This window comes from Amblyomma mixtum, chromosome 10 (assembly GCF_055824585.1).
Source record: "Amblyomma mixtum isolate Tamu chromosome 10, ASM5582458v1, whole genome shotgun sequence".
Lineage (NCBI taxonomy): Eukaryota > Metazoa > Arthropoda > Arachnida > Ixodida > Ixodidae > Amblyomma > Amblyomma mixtum.
In genome coordinates, this window is record NC_143021.1 from 159,903,517 (window position 1) to 159,920,042 (window position 16,526).

Consider the following 16,526-nt stretch of genomic DNA (forward strand, 5'->3'; position numbering starts at 1 on the left):
AGCTGGTGTTTCTTTTAACCTCATATCCCATCCTCCAGCATTCCGAGCCCTGCGCACCAACAGAAGTTCAAACTGATGCCAGTGATGTTGGCATCGCCGCTGTTCTGGTCCAATGCCACGATGATCGAGAGCACGTTATTGCATACGCGTGCCACTCCCTCAGCAAGCCAGACCACAACTTCACTGTTAAGGAACAAGAGTCTCCTGCTGTGGTCTCCGCCGTGCATGGGTTCCGATCATCACTCCCGCGGCTGGTTCGTCAATCTGCGAGTTCCATGCGGCCGCCTAGCACGCTGGGCCCGTACGTCTACTGGAGTATGACTTCAATGTCGTATAAAAGAGCGGGCGGCGATACGCCGATGCAGACTGTATTCCGCGAATTCCGGTTTCCCAATCGATTATGACAATGACAATTTCGTCGAAAACATCTAAGCCATCGTTCTAGAGTATCCTGATGTTCAGGAGTTTAAAACTGAGCAGTGTGAAGATCCGGCTTGAAAACTCCTCTTTGCCTTCGCGCGCAACCAGGGAGCTATAGGCCGTGTTTGTATCCGGTCTGTTACTGAAAATGAACCAGTGCCTGAAATGAACCAGACTGCGGATATCTGGGATCGGCTCGTACGCTTCATTGAGCTCATGAGTGGTTTTACTGGGCGAAAATGCGTTCCACAAGAGAACGATATGTGGCCAGTTGCACACAGTGCCAGTGCCACAAACGTCCTACCTCCACTCCAACTAGCCACTTCACCCTGTGACACCTCCCAGCAGTCCGTTCGAGCAGGTTCGAATTGATGTGCGTGGAACTTTTCCCAAATCCCCAAATGGAAATCTCTGGGCCCTGGTCTGTGCGCACTACATGACGCGTTATTGTGAGACGGCTGCTCTACCATCGGCTACCGCACACCAAGTGTCGCTATTTCTTCTTAACTCCGTCCACTTACGGCATAGACCACCGCGAGCGGTAATCAGTGACCGAGGCCGCCACTCCATGGCTGATATCGTTGAAGAGCTGCTACGTTTCTTCACGGTTACCTACCGGCACTCAACGCTACATCAACCACAGACAAACGGTTTGACGGAACGCCGAAACAGAATACTCACCAACATGCTTGCTCCGTGTGTGGACTCTGACCATAAGAACTGGGGCACCATACTGCCCTTCTTCACATGCGCGTTCAATACCAACGCCCACGAAACAACCGGATTCAGTCCGTTCTACCTCTTGTACGCTCACCCGCCTCGCTACAGCCTGTACACCATCCTGCCATTTTCTCCCACTTACAACCTGTGTATTGCCGATATCCTGTCTTTAGCTGAAGAAGCTCATCGGATTGCCAACCTGCGATCCATTGCTTCTCAAGAGCGCTTTAAGGACCGCTACGATGGCCACCGCCAGCATGTTGTGTAAGCTCCGGGCGATATCGTCTGGCTTTGGCGCCTAGACAGGCGCCGCGGCTGGCACCAAAAGCTAATGGCCCACTACGATGGCCCTCACGTGGTTCTGGCCAGAATTAATGACCCCACATTTCAGATCGCGTGCCCCATCGCAAATGGCCGCCGTTTCGGCAAAACTGAACTCCTACAAGTCGCTCGTCTGAAGCCATGCCTCTCTCGGGACAAAACGTAACTCGCTCGGTGGGCTCCGTCTCCGCAGGGAGCAAATGCCACGGACGAGCGAGCACGAATTAGCAGAACTGCGAATGTGTTGGATGCGAGGCCGGCTGGATGCCACCGGGAACTTACTTCATACGTCTTGTGCGCCTGGCTTGAAGCGACCTTCAGCAAAACTTTTTACGCTTGTAACAATATGTCAAAAATATTGGTGCAATCTTTTCCGTAACGTTTTGTTAACATCTGACTTATATACAGTATTGATGCAATAATTGCCACAGCGTTGCATACCTGTAACGTAAGAAGAACTTGACATTCTTGAAAAGTTCAGGAACGCTGCGCGAACATGCACGCCCGCCAGTTGATAAGCTTCATATTTATCACAGCGCTTTGCAAGGACCAAAAACTAGGGCGAGCCACACTTGAGCTCCTCAATACATAACAAATGCGATTGATACACTCACCTCCGAACGGATAGCATGGAGTCAAGCTTATGTAGCCGTCACTGGATAGTGTGCCTCATTGGTGATAGTGGCGGTTTGGTTACAAGCAAACTTTATGGCGAAATAATGGGGCTATGCATGCAATCTATAGCAGGCGCAGTCTTACTTTCAAACTACTTTTAGTGGAAAAAAAAATGTTTACTCCAACAACGGTCAGAAAGATGTGGAATCCTCTGCTCGAAATATTGATAATATCGTCTTATTGCTAAGATTGAAACCTTATAGAAACGTTCACAGGTAAATAATAACAAATTTAGTTTGGAACGTTAAACGTAAGCAACATTAAGCACTGAAAGGCATACTATATGGTCCACAACTTTATGGCCCAATCTTACCTTTCAACGCAGTTCCAACAATGGCACATGGCATTTATCCTTGCGGCATTTTGAGGATGTGGCTGCGACGTTAGCTGATGGTTTGGTCTGTTTTGATTTATGGGGTTTCACATCCCAAAACGACTAAGGCTATGAGAGATGCCGTAGCGGAGGGCTGCGGAAGATTTGCACCGCCTGGGGTTCTTTACCATGCATTGACATTTCGGCAGCTGCTCACTCTACGTTCTAATGTAGTTGTGTTTCGTGCGTGGACCCATAACTCGAGAGACGCCAAGTGAATTTTGATATTAAACTTTATCGCCCGAAGCCGCCGACGATCAGGAATTGTCCTCCAAGGCATGTCGATTTTCTTGCTTCTTCAAACAACTCCACGCAATTCTATATTGCATGTTTCAATTGAATTTTATCTGAAATGCAGTCGCCGATCGCCACCGTCCGTCTCCCGATGCATGCTGGAGCCTTATCTGAAAGGAAACGAAAAGTCCAGAGGGAAGAACTCTATTTTTCTTATCCAACGCAATTCGCGCATTTAATAAAAGATGGCGACGTTACGTTGTACCGAGATTCAATCATCGTTCGAAACAGGATTTCTGGGCAATATAAAAAAATTGATACTTTCATATAGTCTCCGAAAGAATGGAGGTGTTTCGATTGTCTTCTCGCATAGTGAAAACAAATATGGTTAGGAAAATGAGCAAAACGTTTTCCTTGTGTGTATCTGAAACAGGGCAGTGATCATGTTCCTGTCTATTTAGAGGCATTATTGCGGATTCGGGAGTGGCATGAGGAAATGTTAGCATCAATCCTATGGCGAAGAGTTCGGTAGTAAAACTGGTCGCAACCATGCAGTATCCTACAGCGCCAAGGACGTTGCGCGCTGCAGGGGGCACCACTTCTTCAATGGTAAGAAGTACTTGAACATCTTAGGATAAAGGGGCTTGAGAGCCCGGTGACCAAGAGTTCTTTTGGCTTGTCGACAACGACACGATGAAATTCGACCACCTAGTCAATCGGCCATGTCAGATGGGGGCGTGGGGTTGCAATTTGTCTTCGTTGTCTTCGCCGACAGCTAGTGGCGCTGCTGCAATGAGCCGTACCCTTAGCTGTGACTGAGTCTACCAAAATCGCATGCGATAATGAATGACTAATTTTATGTGCCACGCAGTATGTTATGGGCTATAGAATGCGTTGCTGAGGAGGGGTCACCTGGGATTGGCTGAGCTGGGATTGATCAAGATCATAGCCTCAAGGGCATCGCGATGTTTCAGTCGCGTGTGCGTAAAAGCACCGAGTTCACTTCAGGGAGGCATTTTTGTTGTAATTATTTAAAATGAGGTCTCGGGTTTTTCCAGTAAGGTCTGTGGGCAGGACCTCGACATAATATAATTAGCTTTAAATACCACTCTTGCCAGAGCATTATAAGTCCCCAATTCACGATTATACCGCACGGTACAGAACCTGCCCACTGCACTCGAAAGCTGCAATAGTTGAAGCCATCGAGCAAAAAATATGAGATGGAGAAAGCAATTCATTAATAATTACGAACACGCAAGGGCCGCAAGCGTAGAAAGAAGATCCACAGCGCTGACTGATAACTAATTTATCCGCACAAACGACAACGACATGTACGTGGCTCGATGCGTGGCAGATGGAAACAGGTGGAAGAAGTTCAGTGCTGTATAAGTATTGCTTTCAACAAACTTCGCACTGGTGTCTGTTACTCTTCTCCCAGTTCCAGTACAGATTTTTGTGAAGGTATTCATTATTGTTTGAAAAAAAGCACTCTCCCGTTTCCTGGTTCGCCCATTTTTTGCTTGCAGACACTGCTTGGGGCCTTTGTCATTCCCCCATTGCGCAGTTTACTACTACCAACATGCCATGTTTCCGGCATCGATGTCGACGACCTTCTGTGTCGCCTAATCTGCCGAGAAACTGCTGCAATTTGCAAGTGTAGCCACGAGCACCAGGGACATGCCTCAAGAGACGCCTACGCGATTCATGAAGGGACGCTGACGTCAAACAAGGCACCTATATAATATGGAACAGGCCTGGAGGGACCAACACTCTGGGGCAGACCAGGGAGACGCAGGGTTGCGCAGTGACCTACTTGCTGTTTTCGTTTTGCGCTGTTATCAGCATCCACGCCGACGACCATATGTATCACGTGTAGTGCTGAAGTCTGCTGCACTTCGCAAATGTATCTACGAGCAGAACGGACCCGCTCGAGATACGTGAAGGGAGACTGACGTCAAGCAAGGCACCTATAAACATGGAAGAGGCCTGGAGGTACCATCCCTTTGGAGCAGAGCATGCAGACGCAGGGTTGGCAGCGACCTACCTGCTGTCCTGCTTTTGCGCAGTTTCTAGTTCCTAGGCGGCACATTTTCAGCCTCGCCGGTGACGAGGCTGTGTGGCCGGTTTTGCCGAGAGACTGTTGCACTTCGCAAGTGTATCTACGAGCACTAGGGACCTGTCGTCCCTACCACGGACCCTACCATTCACGACCTGTCGTCGGTCCGTGAATGAACACTGACGTAACGCGAGACTCCTACATAACATCGAACAGGACTGGAGGGGTCATCAGTCTAGAGCAGACCAGGCAGCCGAAGGTTTGCGCAGTGACCTACCTGCTGTTGGCCTTTTGCGCAGTTTCCTACTATCAAGACACCACGCTTTCAGCATCAAAGTCGATGGTCATCTGTATCACCTGTGATGCCGAGATATTTGCGCGCTTGGCAAGCGTATCTACGACCACCAGGGACGTAGTATTCTTTTCCAGCTACTCTATAGATCATTAATCATTCTCCACTAGACTTCGTATTAGCTTATATGTACCTCGGAGCATATGTTATGAATAACCTTTCCTCGAAGACTCATTCTAACTGTATAGCATCCAAAACCAATCGCATTTTTGGGGATCTAATACAGACGTTTTCACAGGCACCATCTTCACTGACAAAACACTTATTGAAGCGAAAAGCTTCACTACCCGCACCACAGCCGCGATTCGCGTGAGCCGTCGGAGCCAAGATTTGCTACAGCTGCGCATGCGCGAAACCGAGCGACGTCACGAGCGGCGCAGGTGGCCGAAGCCGCCGCCGCGCCGACTCCGCCGCCTGACCCTTCGGTGCAGGCGTGTGCTACTGCGCATGTGCGCCGCGTCCTCGCCGCCGCTACTACTGCGCGCTCTCCACCTCGCCACGTTTGACCTTTCGTCGCAGCCGCGTGTTTGCCACAGTTAATACGCATGCGCAAGGAGGGCTATATAACGCGCTTGCCTACACCTTTATCATGCTGCTCCCAGTGCATTGTGCGCGAACTGCAGCTTTTCGCTTGTATATCCAGGCTTAACCAGAGCTTAGCCACTGCCATTTTTTTATACTACCTACATCCTTACCAAGCTCGAGTACCCTTCCTCCGTATGAGAAGCCGGCCATGAATCACTGAAAAAACACTTTAGGGTGTACAGAATCGCTCATCTGGTTTCATCCTCAATTATTACCACAGCACTGGAAGCGTGACTCTGACGTGAAACAGTGTAAACTTGCCCCGCTGCTGTACGTAATAAGATTTCTCGTATTTGCCTCTTCCATAAGATTTGTCATAAGATTTGTCAACCCCCACGGCAGGTATTTATATACGAGAAAGGTAATTTTGACGCCATCCAGGGAGAATTAGTATCGTACTTGCCAATCTTTTAGCGTCTCAGAAAGTAGCGAGGCTGACCATTTATGGTCCGCGTTTCGCATGAGAGTATTGGAACTCCTAGAGAAATATGTCCCTAAAAAATTCCTGCGGCTAAAGAAAAAACATAAACCATGGTTTAATTCGGATGTCCGTAGGTTAATACGCAAAGCTAGAAGTGCGTACAAAAAGTGCTCTAAATGTAATACTTCCCTCAGCCGCCAACATTTAAAGGATGCGAACTGGATGGTAAAACTAGGTATCAAGAATGCGAAGCGCTTATTGTTTGCCCGGTGAAAAACAGATCTGAAACAAAACCCCAAAGCCTTCTGGAAATATGTAAAGACAAGTAGAACCGATGACACTTCCATTCCCGCACTAATATCGAATGATACCACTATAAAGACAGACGCTGAAAAGGTTGAAATGTTTAATCAGTACTTTAAATTGGTGTTTTCTGAGGAACTGATGCCTGCCACAACCGCATCACTTCCTCCTAACTGTGCCTCTGATCACTGCATGCCTGAAATAAACATAAATGTACATGGTATTGACTGTATTTTACAAGAACTGGACCCCTCTATATCTATGGGTCCTGATAGAATCCCACCCTACATTCTAAAGAAATGTCACGGCATAATTGCACAGCATCTCTGTATCATATTTAGAGCCTCGCTCGAAACCGGGTTGGTTCCACAGGACTAGAAAGTAGCGGCTGTCAATCCGATCTTCAAATCTGGAGACAAGAAACTGGTGGAAAATTATAGGCCTATATCTTTGACTTCAGTTTCCTGTAAAATTTTTGAGCATAAATTGTACAGTCAGTTATTTAAATACCTCGAATCCATTAACTTTTTTACTACTTCACAGCATGGCTTTAGTAATGGGCACTCATGCAACACACAATTAGTCGAATTTCAGCACTTTGTAGGTAACTCCCTCGACAAGAATAAACATGTAGACGAATTATTCCCAGATTTCCAGAAAGCGTTTGACACAGTTTCGCACCCCTTCTTAAGTATCAAGTTAAATTCTTTGAACATACATAATAAAACCCATAACTGGATATGTAATTACTGAAACAATTGTAAACATTGTGTTGTTCTGAATGGCTGTAGCTCATCATACATAACCGTATCTTCAGGAGTGCCCCAGGGCAGTGTCCTGGGGCCACACTTATTCCTGATATATATAAATGAGATTGTAGATGGCATACAGTCTTCCATAAAACTATTTGCGGATGACTGCGTTGTTTACAGATAAATAAATTCACCATCAGATGTATTTATCCTGCAGAGCGACCTTGATAAAATAGTAAATTGGTGTCAGCGTTGGCAAATGAATCTGAATATTAGAAAATGTAATCACGTCGATTTTTCAAATAAAAAGTTCGAACTTCCTACACAATACATTGTTGAAAACATAACCATAAAAAGCATCTCAGAGTGCAAGTACCTTGGTGTTTATTTTATGCAGACTCTTAAATGGAACACACACATACGCAGTCAATATCTAAGGCAAGTAAAATGTTATACTTTATTCGCAGAAATTTCAAATCAGCATCAAAAGATGTTAAAGAAACACTATTTCTCGCACGTCAGATCTATTCTCGATTATGCCTCCATTATTTGGGACCCATATCAGGCATACTTGATTGAAGCAATAGAAAAACTCCAAAATCAGGCTGCACGCTTCGTATTCAATAATTATAACCCCTTCCAAAGTATCACTGAGATAAAATCACTGCTGGGCTGGGAACCGTTAAACATCAGAAGAAAAAATTTGAGACTTAAATTCTTCCACCGCATCTTCTATAATCAAACAGGAATTGATAACCGTAACTACCTTTTGGAACCAACTTACGTCTCGACTCGTCACGACCACTCCAAGAAGCTGCGCGAATACAATACTAGCACAAACAGTTTTTCTAAATCATTCTTTCCACAAACTATGAAAGACTGGAACTTGCTGCCGGAAGAGTGTGTTTCAGTCTTTGATAATCGCGACTTTTACTGTCGACTGTATTCCTGACAATCTAATCCTTTCCTACTATTGTTCAAGATTTCTGTTACCTTTAATAATGTTCACTTATTGTTTTGTTTTACTTTGATGTTACTTCGCTTAATGGTCTTGTTGCTTTTTGTGTGAAAATGAATGCGTTGTTTTGAAACTGTCTCCCCTGCGATAATGCCTTCGAGGCGACGCAGGTATTCTGTAAATAAATAAATAACTCAGATCACACCTGATCACACATGCCGCTTATGTTTCTACACGTGTCGACCATCGCTAGGAAGTTGTCACACCTCTCCACAACAAGATGGCGTATGCACATTTCCTCTACCAAGAATACGCCGTGACTAGAACCACCTATCGGCCGCCCTGGTAGCTGTCACCGAAAATCATTGCTTTTGCATTTAAATAGCACATTTAGATTTTTATGTTATTGCTTGTACTTGGAGCTTTTTCTGTTCTGTATGAGCATTGTTCATTCTTTAGATACGTTGGTGTGACGGCAACTGGTTTGATATCCAGTTATCTGTTCAAGCCATTCTATTGCATTATTCGCAACGTACGCGCATGCTTTGCATAAGTTTCGTTGATCTTTTTTTTCTTCTTGGTCTCACATTCATTTTCTTCTCTTCAATGAAATTGCGGTGTACTATCTGTACTTCTGCCCCGCCCTTCTATAATGCTTTTGTAAGCCCTGGTGGTAAAATAAATAGATAAACATTCTCTGTAACTTTTAATTAGGAGCTAGCGTTCGAGTTGTCCGGCAACGCTTGTCATGCTTCTCTTTCCCTTGCTGCTCCTACGCTGTTCATCGATTCAAATTCTGCTGTTCAACTTCATGGACGACACAGGTAACTTTGTCAGGTATAGGACTTAGTCAAGTATGACAGGAACAACAGTAGCTGCATTTACAGCTTCTTTCTTACGAAAACACGTCTGTACGAGGATTAAACGTAGTGAATTCATTCTTGATACCCCGAACTTCTCTTTCCAGAAAGAACTAGATATTGCTCTACAAAATTTTTATCGTTCCATTAGGCAGAATCTCGATAAATATTGTCACCGACAAACGGCTAAGAAACAGACCAGGTTCTAATTAGACTAGGTGGGCATGCCAGCCAGCAGGCAGCTCGAGCGAGAAAGAAGACGATCTTCGAGCACCTCGAATGCCCAAGGCTTGGCAAGTCCCATCTTAAACAGTTCGGCCGCGGTACGGCGCCAATGATTGGTTAGGACGGTGGCATTGCTCCCCCTCTCTGAAGGGCACCAACTCGTTGCCGCAGCAGTGGGCAGCACGAAGAGAAGGGACGCTGCATGAGAAGGGACGCTGATGGGACGTAGACACGCCTGAAGCGCTAGCGGGCGTGGTATGGCTTCATGCGTGCGACATGGACGACTTCGGAGGTCGGGCGTCTGGAGGAGTGAACTGTTCCTTGGGGAAGAACTTCCTAGTTCACCTCACTGACTTGGCGGAGTACCTCGTAGGGGCCGAAATATCGGCGCAGAAGCTTTTCGGAGCGTCCACGCACTCGGATTGGGCTCCAGACCCGGACTTGTTCGCCGGGCTGGTAACTAACAGCTCTGTGGCGGAGGTTATAGCGGCGAGCGTCGTGGGTTTACTGGTGCCGGATGCGCTGTCGAGCGAGTTGGCGGGCGGCCTCTGCGTTACGAACGAAGTGGTCAGCACCCACAACAGTTGAGGTAGTACTAGTCGGAAGCAACATTGCGTACAGCATGGTGGTGGTTTCACGACCATGCACTAAACGAAATGGAGTGAAACGCGTCGTTTCTTGTAGTGCAGTGTTATAGGCAAAAGTGACGTAAGGGAGTATGGCAGCCCAGTTCCGGTGGTCTGCGTCAACATACATGGAGATCATGTCGGCGATCGTCTTGTTGAGCCGTTCGGTGAGTCCGTTCGTTTGAGGGTGGTAAGGGGTTGTTTTGCGGTGACTCGTGCCGCTAAGGCGCATAACCTCCAGTGCGAGGGCCGAGGTGAACGCCGTTCCCCTGTCAGTTGCAACGACGATGGGGGCACCATGACGAAGCACAATGGTTTGAACGAAAAAGTTTGAAATTTCGTCAGCAGTACCACGGGGGAGAGCTTTAGATTCACAGTACCGGCTGAGGTAGTCGGTGGCGACCGCAATGTAGCGGTTACCCAGCGAGGACTGCGGAAAGGGGCCGAAAGTCCATGCCGACTTGGTGGAAGGGGTATTGCGGCGGATCAATAGGTTGTAGTAGTCCGGCTGGCTTAGTCGGTGGGGTCTTGCGACGTTGGCCCTCGCGGCAAGTTAGGACGTAACGCTGTACAACTGCAGCAACCCTGGGCCAGTAGTACTTTTGGCGTATCCGCGCCAAAGTGCGGGAAAAACCCAGGTGACCCGAAGATGGGTCATCGTGGCACGCCTGCAGGACTTCGTCGCGCAAGGCCGCAGGTACGACGAGCAGATAGACAGCTTTCGTTCGGCGGTAGTTTTTCTTAATAGAACACCATCGCGCACACAGAATGACGACAGACCACGTGAGAAGATTCGCGGGGCCGATTTTGCGCTTCCTTCAAGATACTCAACGAGAGGCCGTAGTTCACTGTCGTCTCTTTGGTCTTGAGTGAGGACGGAAGTGGTGATGGCGCCGAGAAACACAGAATGGGCGTCGGGATCAGCTCGGGTGTCCTCGACAGGTGCACGAGACAGATATTCGGCATCACTGTGCTTCCTATCGGACTTATAAACGATCGTGACATCGAACTCTTAAAGACGAAGGCTCCAGCGTGCAAGCCGCCCCGAGGGATCTTTCAGGTTCGCCAGCCAACACAGCGAATGGTGATCACTGACGACTCTAAATGGGCGGCCGTATAAATATGGGCGAAATTTGGTCCCTGCCCACACTACTGCCAGGCATTCTTTTTCCGTGCTGGAAAAGTTCGCCTCCGAGCGTGACAAGGTGCGGCTTGCGTATGCGATTACGCGTTCGATGCCATCCTGCCACTGCACAAGGACCGCACCGAGGCCTATGTTGCTGGCGTCTGTGTGCAGTTCAGTGTCGCTGACTCGTCGATGTGGCCAAGAATGGGCGACCGTTGGAGACGAGTGCGGAGGTCTTCGAAGGCCTGTTGTTGCTCCTGGCCCCAGAAGAAAGGTTCGGCATCTTTCGTGAGGCGGATGAGGGGCTCAGCGATCTGGGAGAAGTTCTGCACAAAACCCCGATAATAGGCGCAGAGACCCACAAAGCGGCGCACACTTCGCTTATCGGTTGGCACGGGAAAAGAAGCGACAGCGGCTGTCTTATCGGGGTCAGGGCTAACTCCCTTAGCGCTCACGATGTGGCCTAGAAACTTCAGCTCCTGGAAGGCGAAGTGACACTTTTCGGGCTTGAGGGAAAGACCGGCCGAACGAATTGCGGCGAACACAGCCCGCAGGCGCCTCAGGTGCTCTTCGAACGTGGCGGAGAAGATGACAACGTAATCCAGGTAGACGAGGCAGGAGTGCCATTTTAGATCGGCAAGCACGGTGTCCATCATCTGCTGGAATATGGCAGGAGCCGAGCACAGGCCGAAAGGGAGCACCCGCTCGTACAGACCGGTGTAATGAAGGCGGTCTTTTCCCGGTCGCGTTCGTCCACCTCGATTTGCCAATAGCCACTTCGTAAATCTAGTGACGAGAAGTACGTGGCGTGGCGTAGCCGGTCCAGGGAGTCATTAATGCGCGGCAGAGGTTAAACGTCTTTTTTGGTGACCTTGTTTAGACGCCTGTAATCAACACAGAACCGTAGGGTTCCATCCTTTTTCGCCACTAGAACAACAGGCGATGCCCATGGGCTCGTCGACGGCTGTATCACGTCGTCCTGAAGCATTTCTTGATTTTGTCGGCGAATGGCATTACGTTCCTTCGTAGAGATTCGATAAGGCGGCTGGCATAACGGTCGCTGGTTTGCGTCAACTATAATGCGATGCTTTTTGATTGGAGTCTGCCTAACTTTAGAGGTCGAGGCGAAACAGTCGCGGAAAGATTCGATAATGCTCTCCAGGCAGCGTTTCTGATTAGACTGGAGGTTCGGGTTCACGTCGGTTTTTATGGGAGTGGTCGGTGCCTCCACTGATGCCGGGATTGCGGACAACGCGTGCTGTCCTCAGAATTCACCAAGTTCTTCGAAATACGCAATAGCTGTTTTGCCAGGCAAACACTGATGTTCAGAACCAAAATTGGTCACCAGAAGTTCGGTTCGCCCACTGTTCAATTCAATAATTCCGCGACCTACACAGACTTGCCGATCAAGGAGCAGCGAGATGTTGGTTTCGGCGATGCCATGAGTGCTGGGGCTGTTATCGCACTCTACGGTAACAAACATGCTGGCTCTTGACGGGATTAGTACCTGGTCTTCACAGACGCATAGCTTAGCCCCGTGTGGCTCGGTATCGTCGTCGACAGGGCCTTGGGTGGAACACGACACGATTAGCTCCTGCAGATTGATAACGGCACCGTACTCCTGAAGAAAATCCAAACCGAGTATGAGGTCTTTGTAGCACTCGGGTAATACAGCAAAGCAACCAGGGAAAGTAACTCCGCGGATCTGGATTCGTGAAGTGCAGACACCGATCGGAGTTACGACGTGGCCACCAGCTGTCCGGATCTGCGGCCCAGACCAAGGGGTCAGAACCTTCCTCAGGGCCGTGGCTAACCGACTGCTCATTACAGAAAAATCGGCGCCGGTATCCACTAGTGCGGTAACGTCGTGGTTGTCGGCGGATACCGGAATTTCGGCAGAAACCAGTCGGTCGCAGCGCGTCGTTGAGGTCGTCGGGTCAGGTCGTTGTCAGTCGGGGCGTCGCGGCGAATCTTCGGATGGAGGCTCTTGACACGGTTCAGTAGCGGCGGCCCTACCCCCGGAGGACGCCGCCTTCAATTTGTGGGGACGCACCTCTGAACTCGCCAGAGGACGACGGACGGCCGGGCGAAGAGAACCGCCTTGGGGATGGCTATCGGGACTGACGCGGCTGCGGGGTCGAGGACTGCACGTTATCAACCAGGTACAGCTCGATATCCTGCGGTCTTTCACCGTAGAGCGGTCGAGGTGCGTCAGGTGAAATCCCCCTTAAACCCATTCTGCGGTAGGGGAGTGGCGGAGGATGTGGCCGGGCTCCCCGCGTGGTAACAGAGCGGCCGATTGTTTGGCGTACGCCTCACGTGGGCTTTGCTCATGCGGGGCCTGTACTCCTGCGGCACAGATGGTACTGCTGCGCTTGGGTACTGCAGAGATGGCACTGGCATGGGAACGACGGGGGAAAAGGCTTGCATCGCTGGCCCAGGACTTCGTAGTGCCTCGCTGTACGTCATAACAGAGGGCGTCGGGTGTGAAGCTGGGGGCGGCTGCACAGCTCGTCGGATTTCGTCACGGACCACGTCCGTTACGGCAGCGACACTGGCCTGTGGAGCTTCAAAACGAAGTTTCGCCAATTCCTCACGCACAACGCTTCTTACAAGCTACCGAAGCTCCTCAGCGGGCAACGACGTAGGTGTGTACTAGCAAGCGGCTGCTACAGTAGCCTCACGTCCGTAGTGCGCGCCCCCTTCCTGCAGAGAGCGCTCGATATCGTGGCTTCCCTTGTGAAGTCGGCCACAGTTCTTGGCGGGTCACGGACAAGTCCGGCAAATAGCTGTTCTTTTACGCCGCGCATTAAGTGTCGCACCTTCTTCACCTCTGGCATAGCAGGGCCGGCCCGATTGAACAGTCGCGTCATGTCCTCGATGAACATCGCGACGCTCTCGTTTGACTGCTGGGACCTCGAGTGCAGAGCGATTTCAGCCTTTTCTTTCCTTTCGCTGGTGGTAAACGTTGCTAGCAGTTCTCGACGAAAAGCCTCCCAGGTGGTAAAGGAAGCTTCGTGGTTCTCGAACCATGTTTTGGTCAAGTCCTGCAGCGCAAAGTAGACGTTGTGCAATTTGCGCTGGCTGTCCCACTCATTGAAACCCGCCAGTCGGTCAAAGCTGCCCAACCAGTTTTCGACGTCCTCGAACCTGTCCCCGTGAAATGGTGGCGGAGACCGAGGTGCGTGAAGGGAATGGCGGGGCATTCCCGGAATGCTGAGTTGTCTGGCTAGCCACGGTCGATGTCATTGCTCTTACTGGCGCTGCCAGTTGGCCAAACTCTGGTTGTAGGCCTCGCAGGCGGCGGCTCGCCTTGTGGACCGGTGTTGATTCCACGCGTGGATAACAGGCGTCAAGAGAGTCCTCGCAGTCAGAGTACATGGGACGCTACCCAGCTGCTCCACCAAACATGTCACCGACAAACGGTTAAAGAAACAGACCAGGTTCTAATTAGACGATTTGGATGTGCCAGCCAGCAGACAGCTCGAGCGAGGAAGAATACGATCTCCGAGCACCTCGAATGCCCAAGGCTTGGCAAGTCCCAGCTTAAACAGTTCGGCCGCGGTACGACGCCACTGATTGGTTCGGACGGTGGCAATATATTCGTGTTGTGCAAAGCAATGTACAGCCTTTGCCAAAAGTAACCGAGCAGCAGGTTGTTTCTTCTCAACCTCATAACGGAGCCTCTACGGTACCCCTAGAGACCGAAAGGTACGTGTCCAACCGTAAGGAGAGAAGCACACCTTACTTGACAGAGATTCGGAGCTTAAAGGCTCCCATAAGTGCTTCGATGCGCGGCTTAGAAACAAACCACCTGTGCTCGGTTACTTTTGTCAAGGGATCAAATGAAGACCCTTGGCTCCTTTCTCGGGTGAAAACAGAAGCCGTTCACAAGGAAGCCACACAGAAAAAGCCGCACGGAACAAGGTACCGTCTTTGTCAAAAGTAACCAGGCTGGCGCGAAGGTTGCGGGAGCAGGCGCGCGGCCGTGCGGCGGCGTTGCGCTCGCTGTCGCTGGCCGGCGCTCGCCCGCTGCGAGGGTGCAGCAGCTGACGTAACTTTGCACCCTCACCCTTGTTTCTTAGATATGATAAAATTAGGAGCGTAAGGTGTGCGCGCTGCGCTTTCGCGTGTTCGGAGCATGGTTGCGCCGACCGAGGGCGCACTGTATAGCAGCGGTGCTATACAGTTAAAGAACCCCAGGTGGTCAAAAATTCCGGAGCCCTTCACTACGGCGTCCCTCATAGCCTGAGTCGCTTTTGGACGTTAAACCCTAATAAACCAAACCGAAGCATCGCACTCCATTATAGGCATAGTAACAAGGGGGCTAATAGAAGCGATTTGCGGATAGCAAAAGAGGTAAGTGGCCTCGAAAACCGCTAAAGGCAAAAAACCTTCCCCATATGCGCACTCAAGCAGCAATACGTAATGCAACGCGGAAAAAGGGTATTTAAATTTCGAGGTCTGTTACGCTGCTTTAATTAAAACGCATCAAAACGAGCAGAAAAAAATGATACTTTTTTTATTCGTTTCAACTGTGGTGTATAACGTAAGCACGCATAATTAGAAAGCGATAAACGCGAGGTGTCCACTTCAGCGCAGTTGCTCGTAACGAAAGAAGAGCACCGCTGCTATACAGTGCGCCCTCGGTCGGCGCAATCATGCTCCGAACACGCGAAAGCGCAGCGCGCACATCTTACGCGCCTAATTTTATCATACCTAAGAAACGAGGGTGAGGGTGCAAAGTTACGTCAGCTGCTGCACCCTCGGAGCGGGCGAGCGGCGGCCACGAACAGCGAACGCAACACCGCCGCACGGCCGCGCGCCTGCTCCCGCAACCTTCGCGCCAGCCTGGTTACTTTTGACAAAGACGGTACCTTATCACATTTGTCTGCCTCGCGAACGGCTTCGTTCGCACTAAACTAGTTACCCCCCAAAAATTGTTCTTCACAAACATGGGCATATGAAACATGATATTGCCCGGCTGTGGGGCCGGCTACTCTTCTGCACAGAGACTGAAATCACTCCGTCACACACAAACAACAAGAAAAACACAACACACTAAACCAGCGGACTGCGACAAAAAAAAAAAAACAACAAAAACAAGAGAGTGAACAAAACTAAGCATCAAAGGAACATGCTGAAGATAAAAACGTCGGATCCTTGCAGAAGTCCTTGTCTACAAATTGGCCTGCAGCAGGCAAGCTCACTGTGTAGATTAAAAAAAAAAACCTACTAGAAGCGTTTCTTTCATTCTGCCTGTATCAAAGGTATTGCAGGAAAGAGGCACAGCTGTGTAGAAGGCTGAAGAAATATTTCAAAAAAAAAAAAAAAACGTCCCGACCGTTTTCGAAGATTTTAGCTGGAACTTTACTCTCTTTTGAAACAGGCTGCGGTCAGCAAAGCTGCGTGCCTGTATAAATGCTTTCAATGCAAATGCTGCGCGTTTTTAAAAACCAAGCGTTTACGACCTTGTTTTTTTTTTCCTTTACACTACTGGAAGCGCTTTCGGGCTCTTA

General features: G+C 49.5%; 1 protein-coding gene across 17 annotated transcripts in view; it reads right to left on the minus strand.

Annotated features, from left to right (window-relative positions):
- Positions 1-2,724: 2,724 nt before the first annotated feature.
- Positions 2,725-16,526, minus strand: part of LOC149327517 (uncharacterized) — a 212,192-nt gene continuing 198,390 nt past the window's right edge. For 16 of the 17 annotated variants that reach the window (XM_089563169.1, XM_089563165.1, XM_089563171.1 and 13 more), the window contains one exon: positions 2,725-2,913. In XM_089563169.1, coding sequence (XP_089419295.1) covers positions 2,842-2,913 — 72 coding nt within the window. In that variant the 3' untranslated portion in view covers positions 2,725-2,841. Of the gene's footprint in view, positions 2,914-6,546; positions 6,657-16,526 lie in introns of those variants that run through there. The other variant, XM_089563160.1, reaches the window with a different exon arrangement.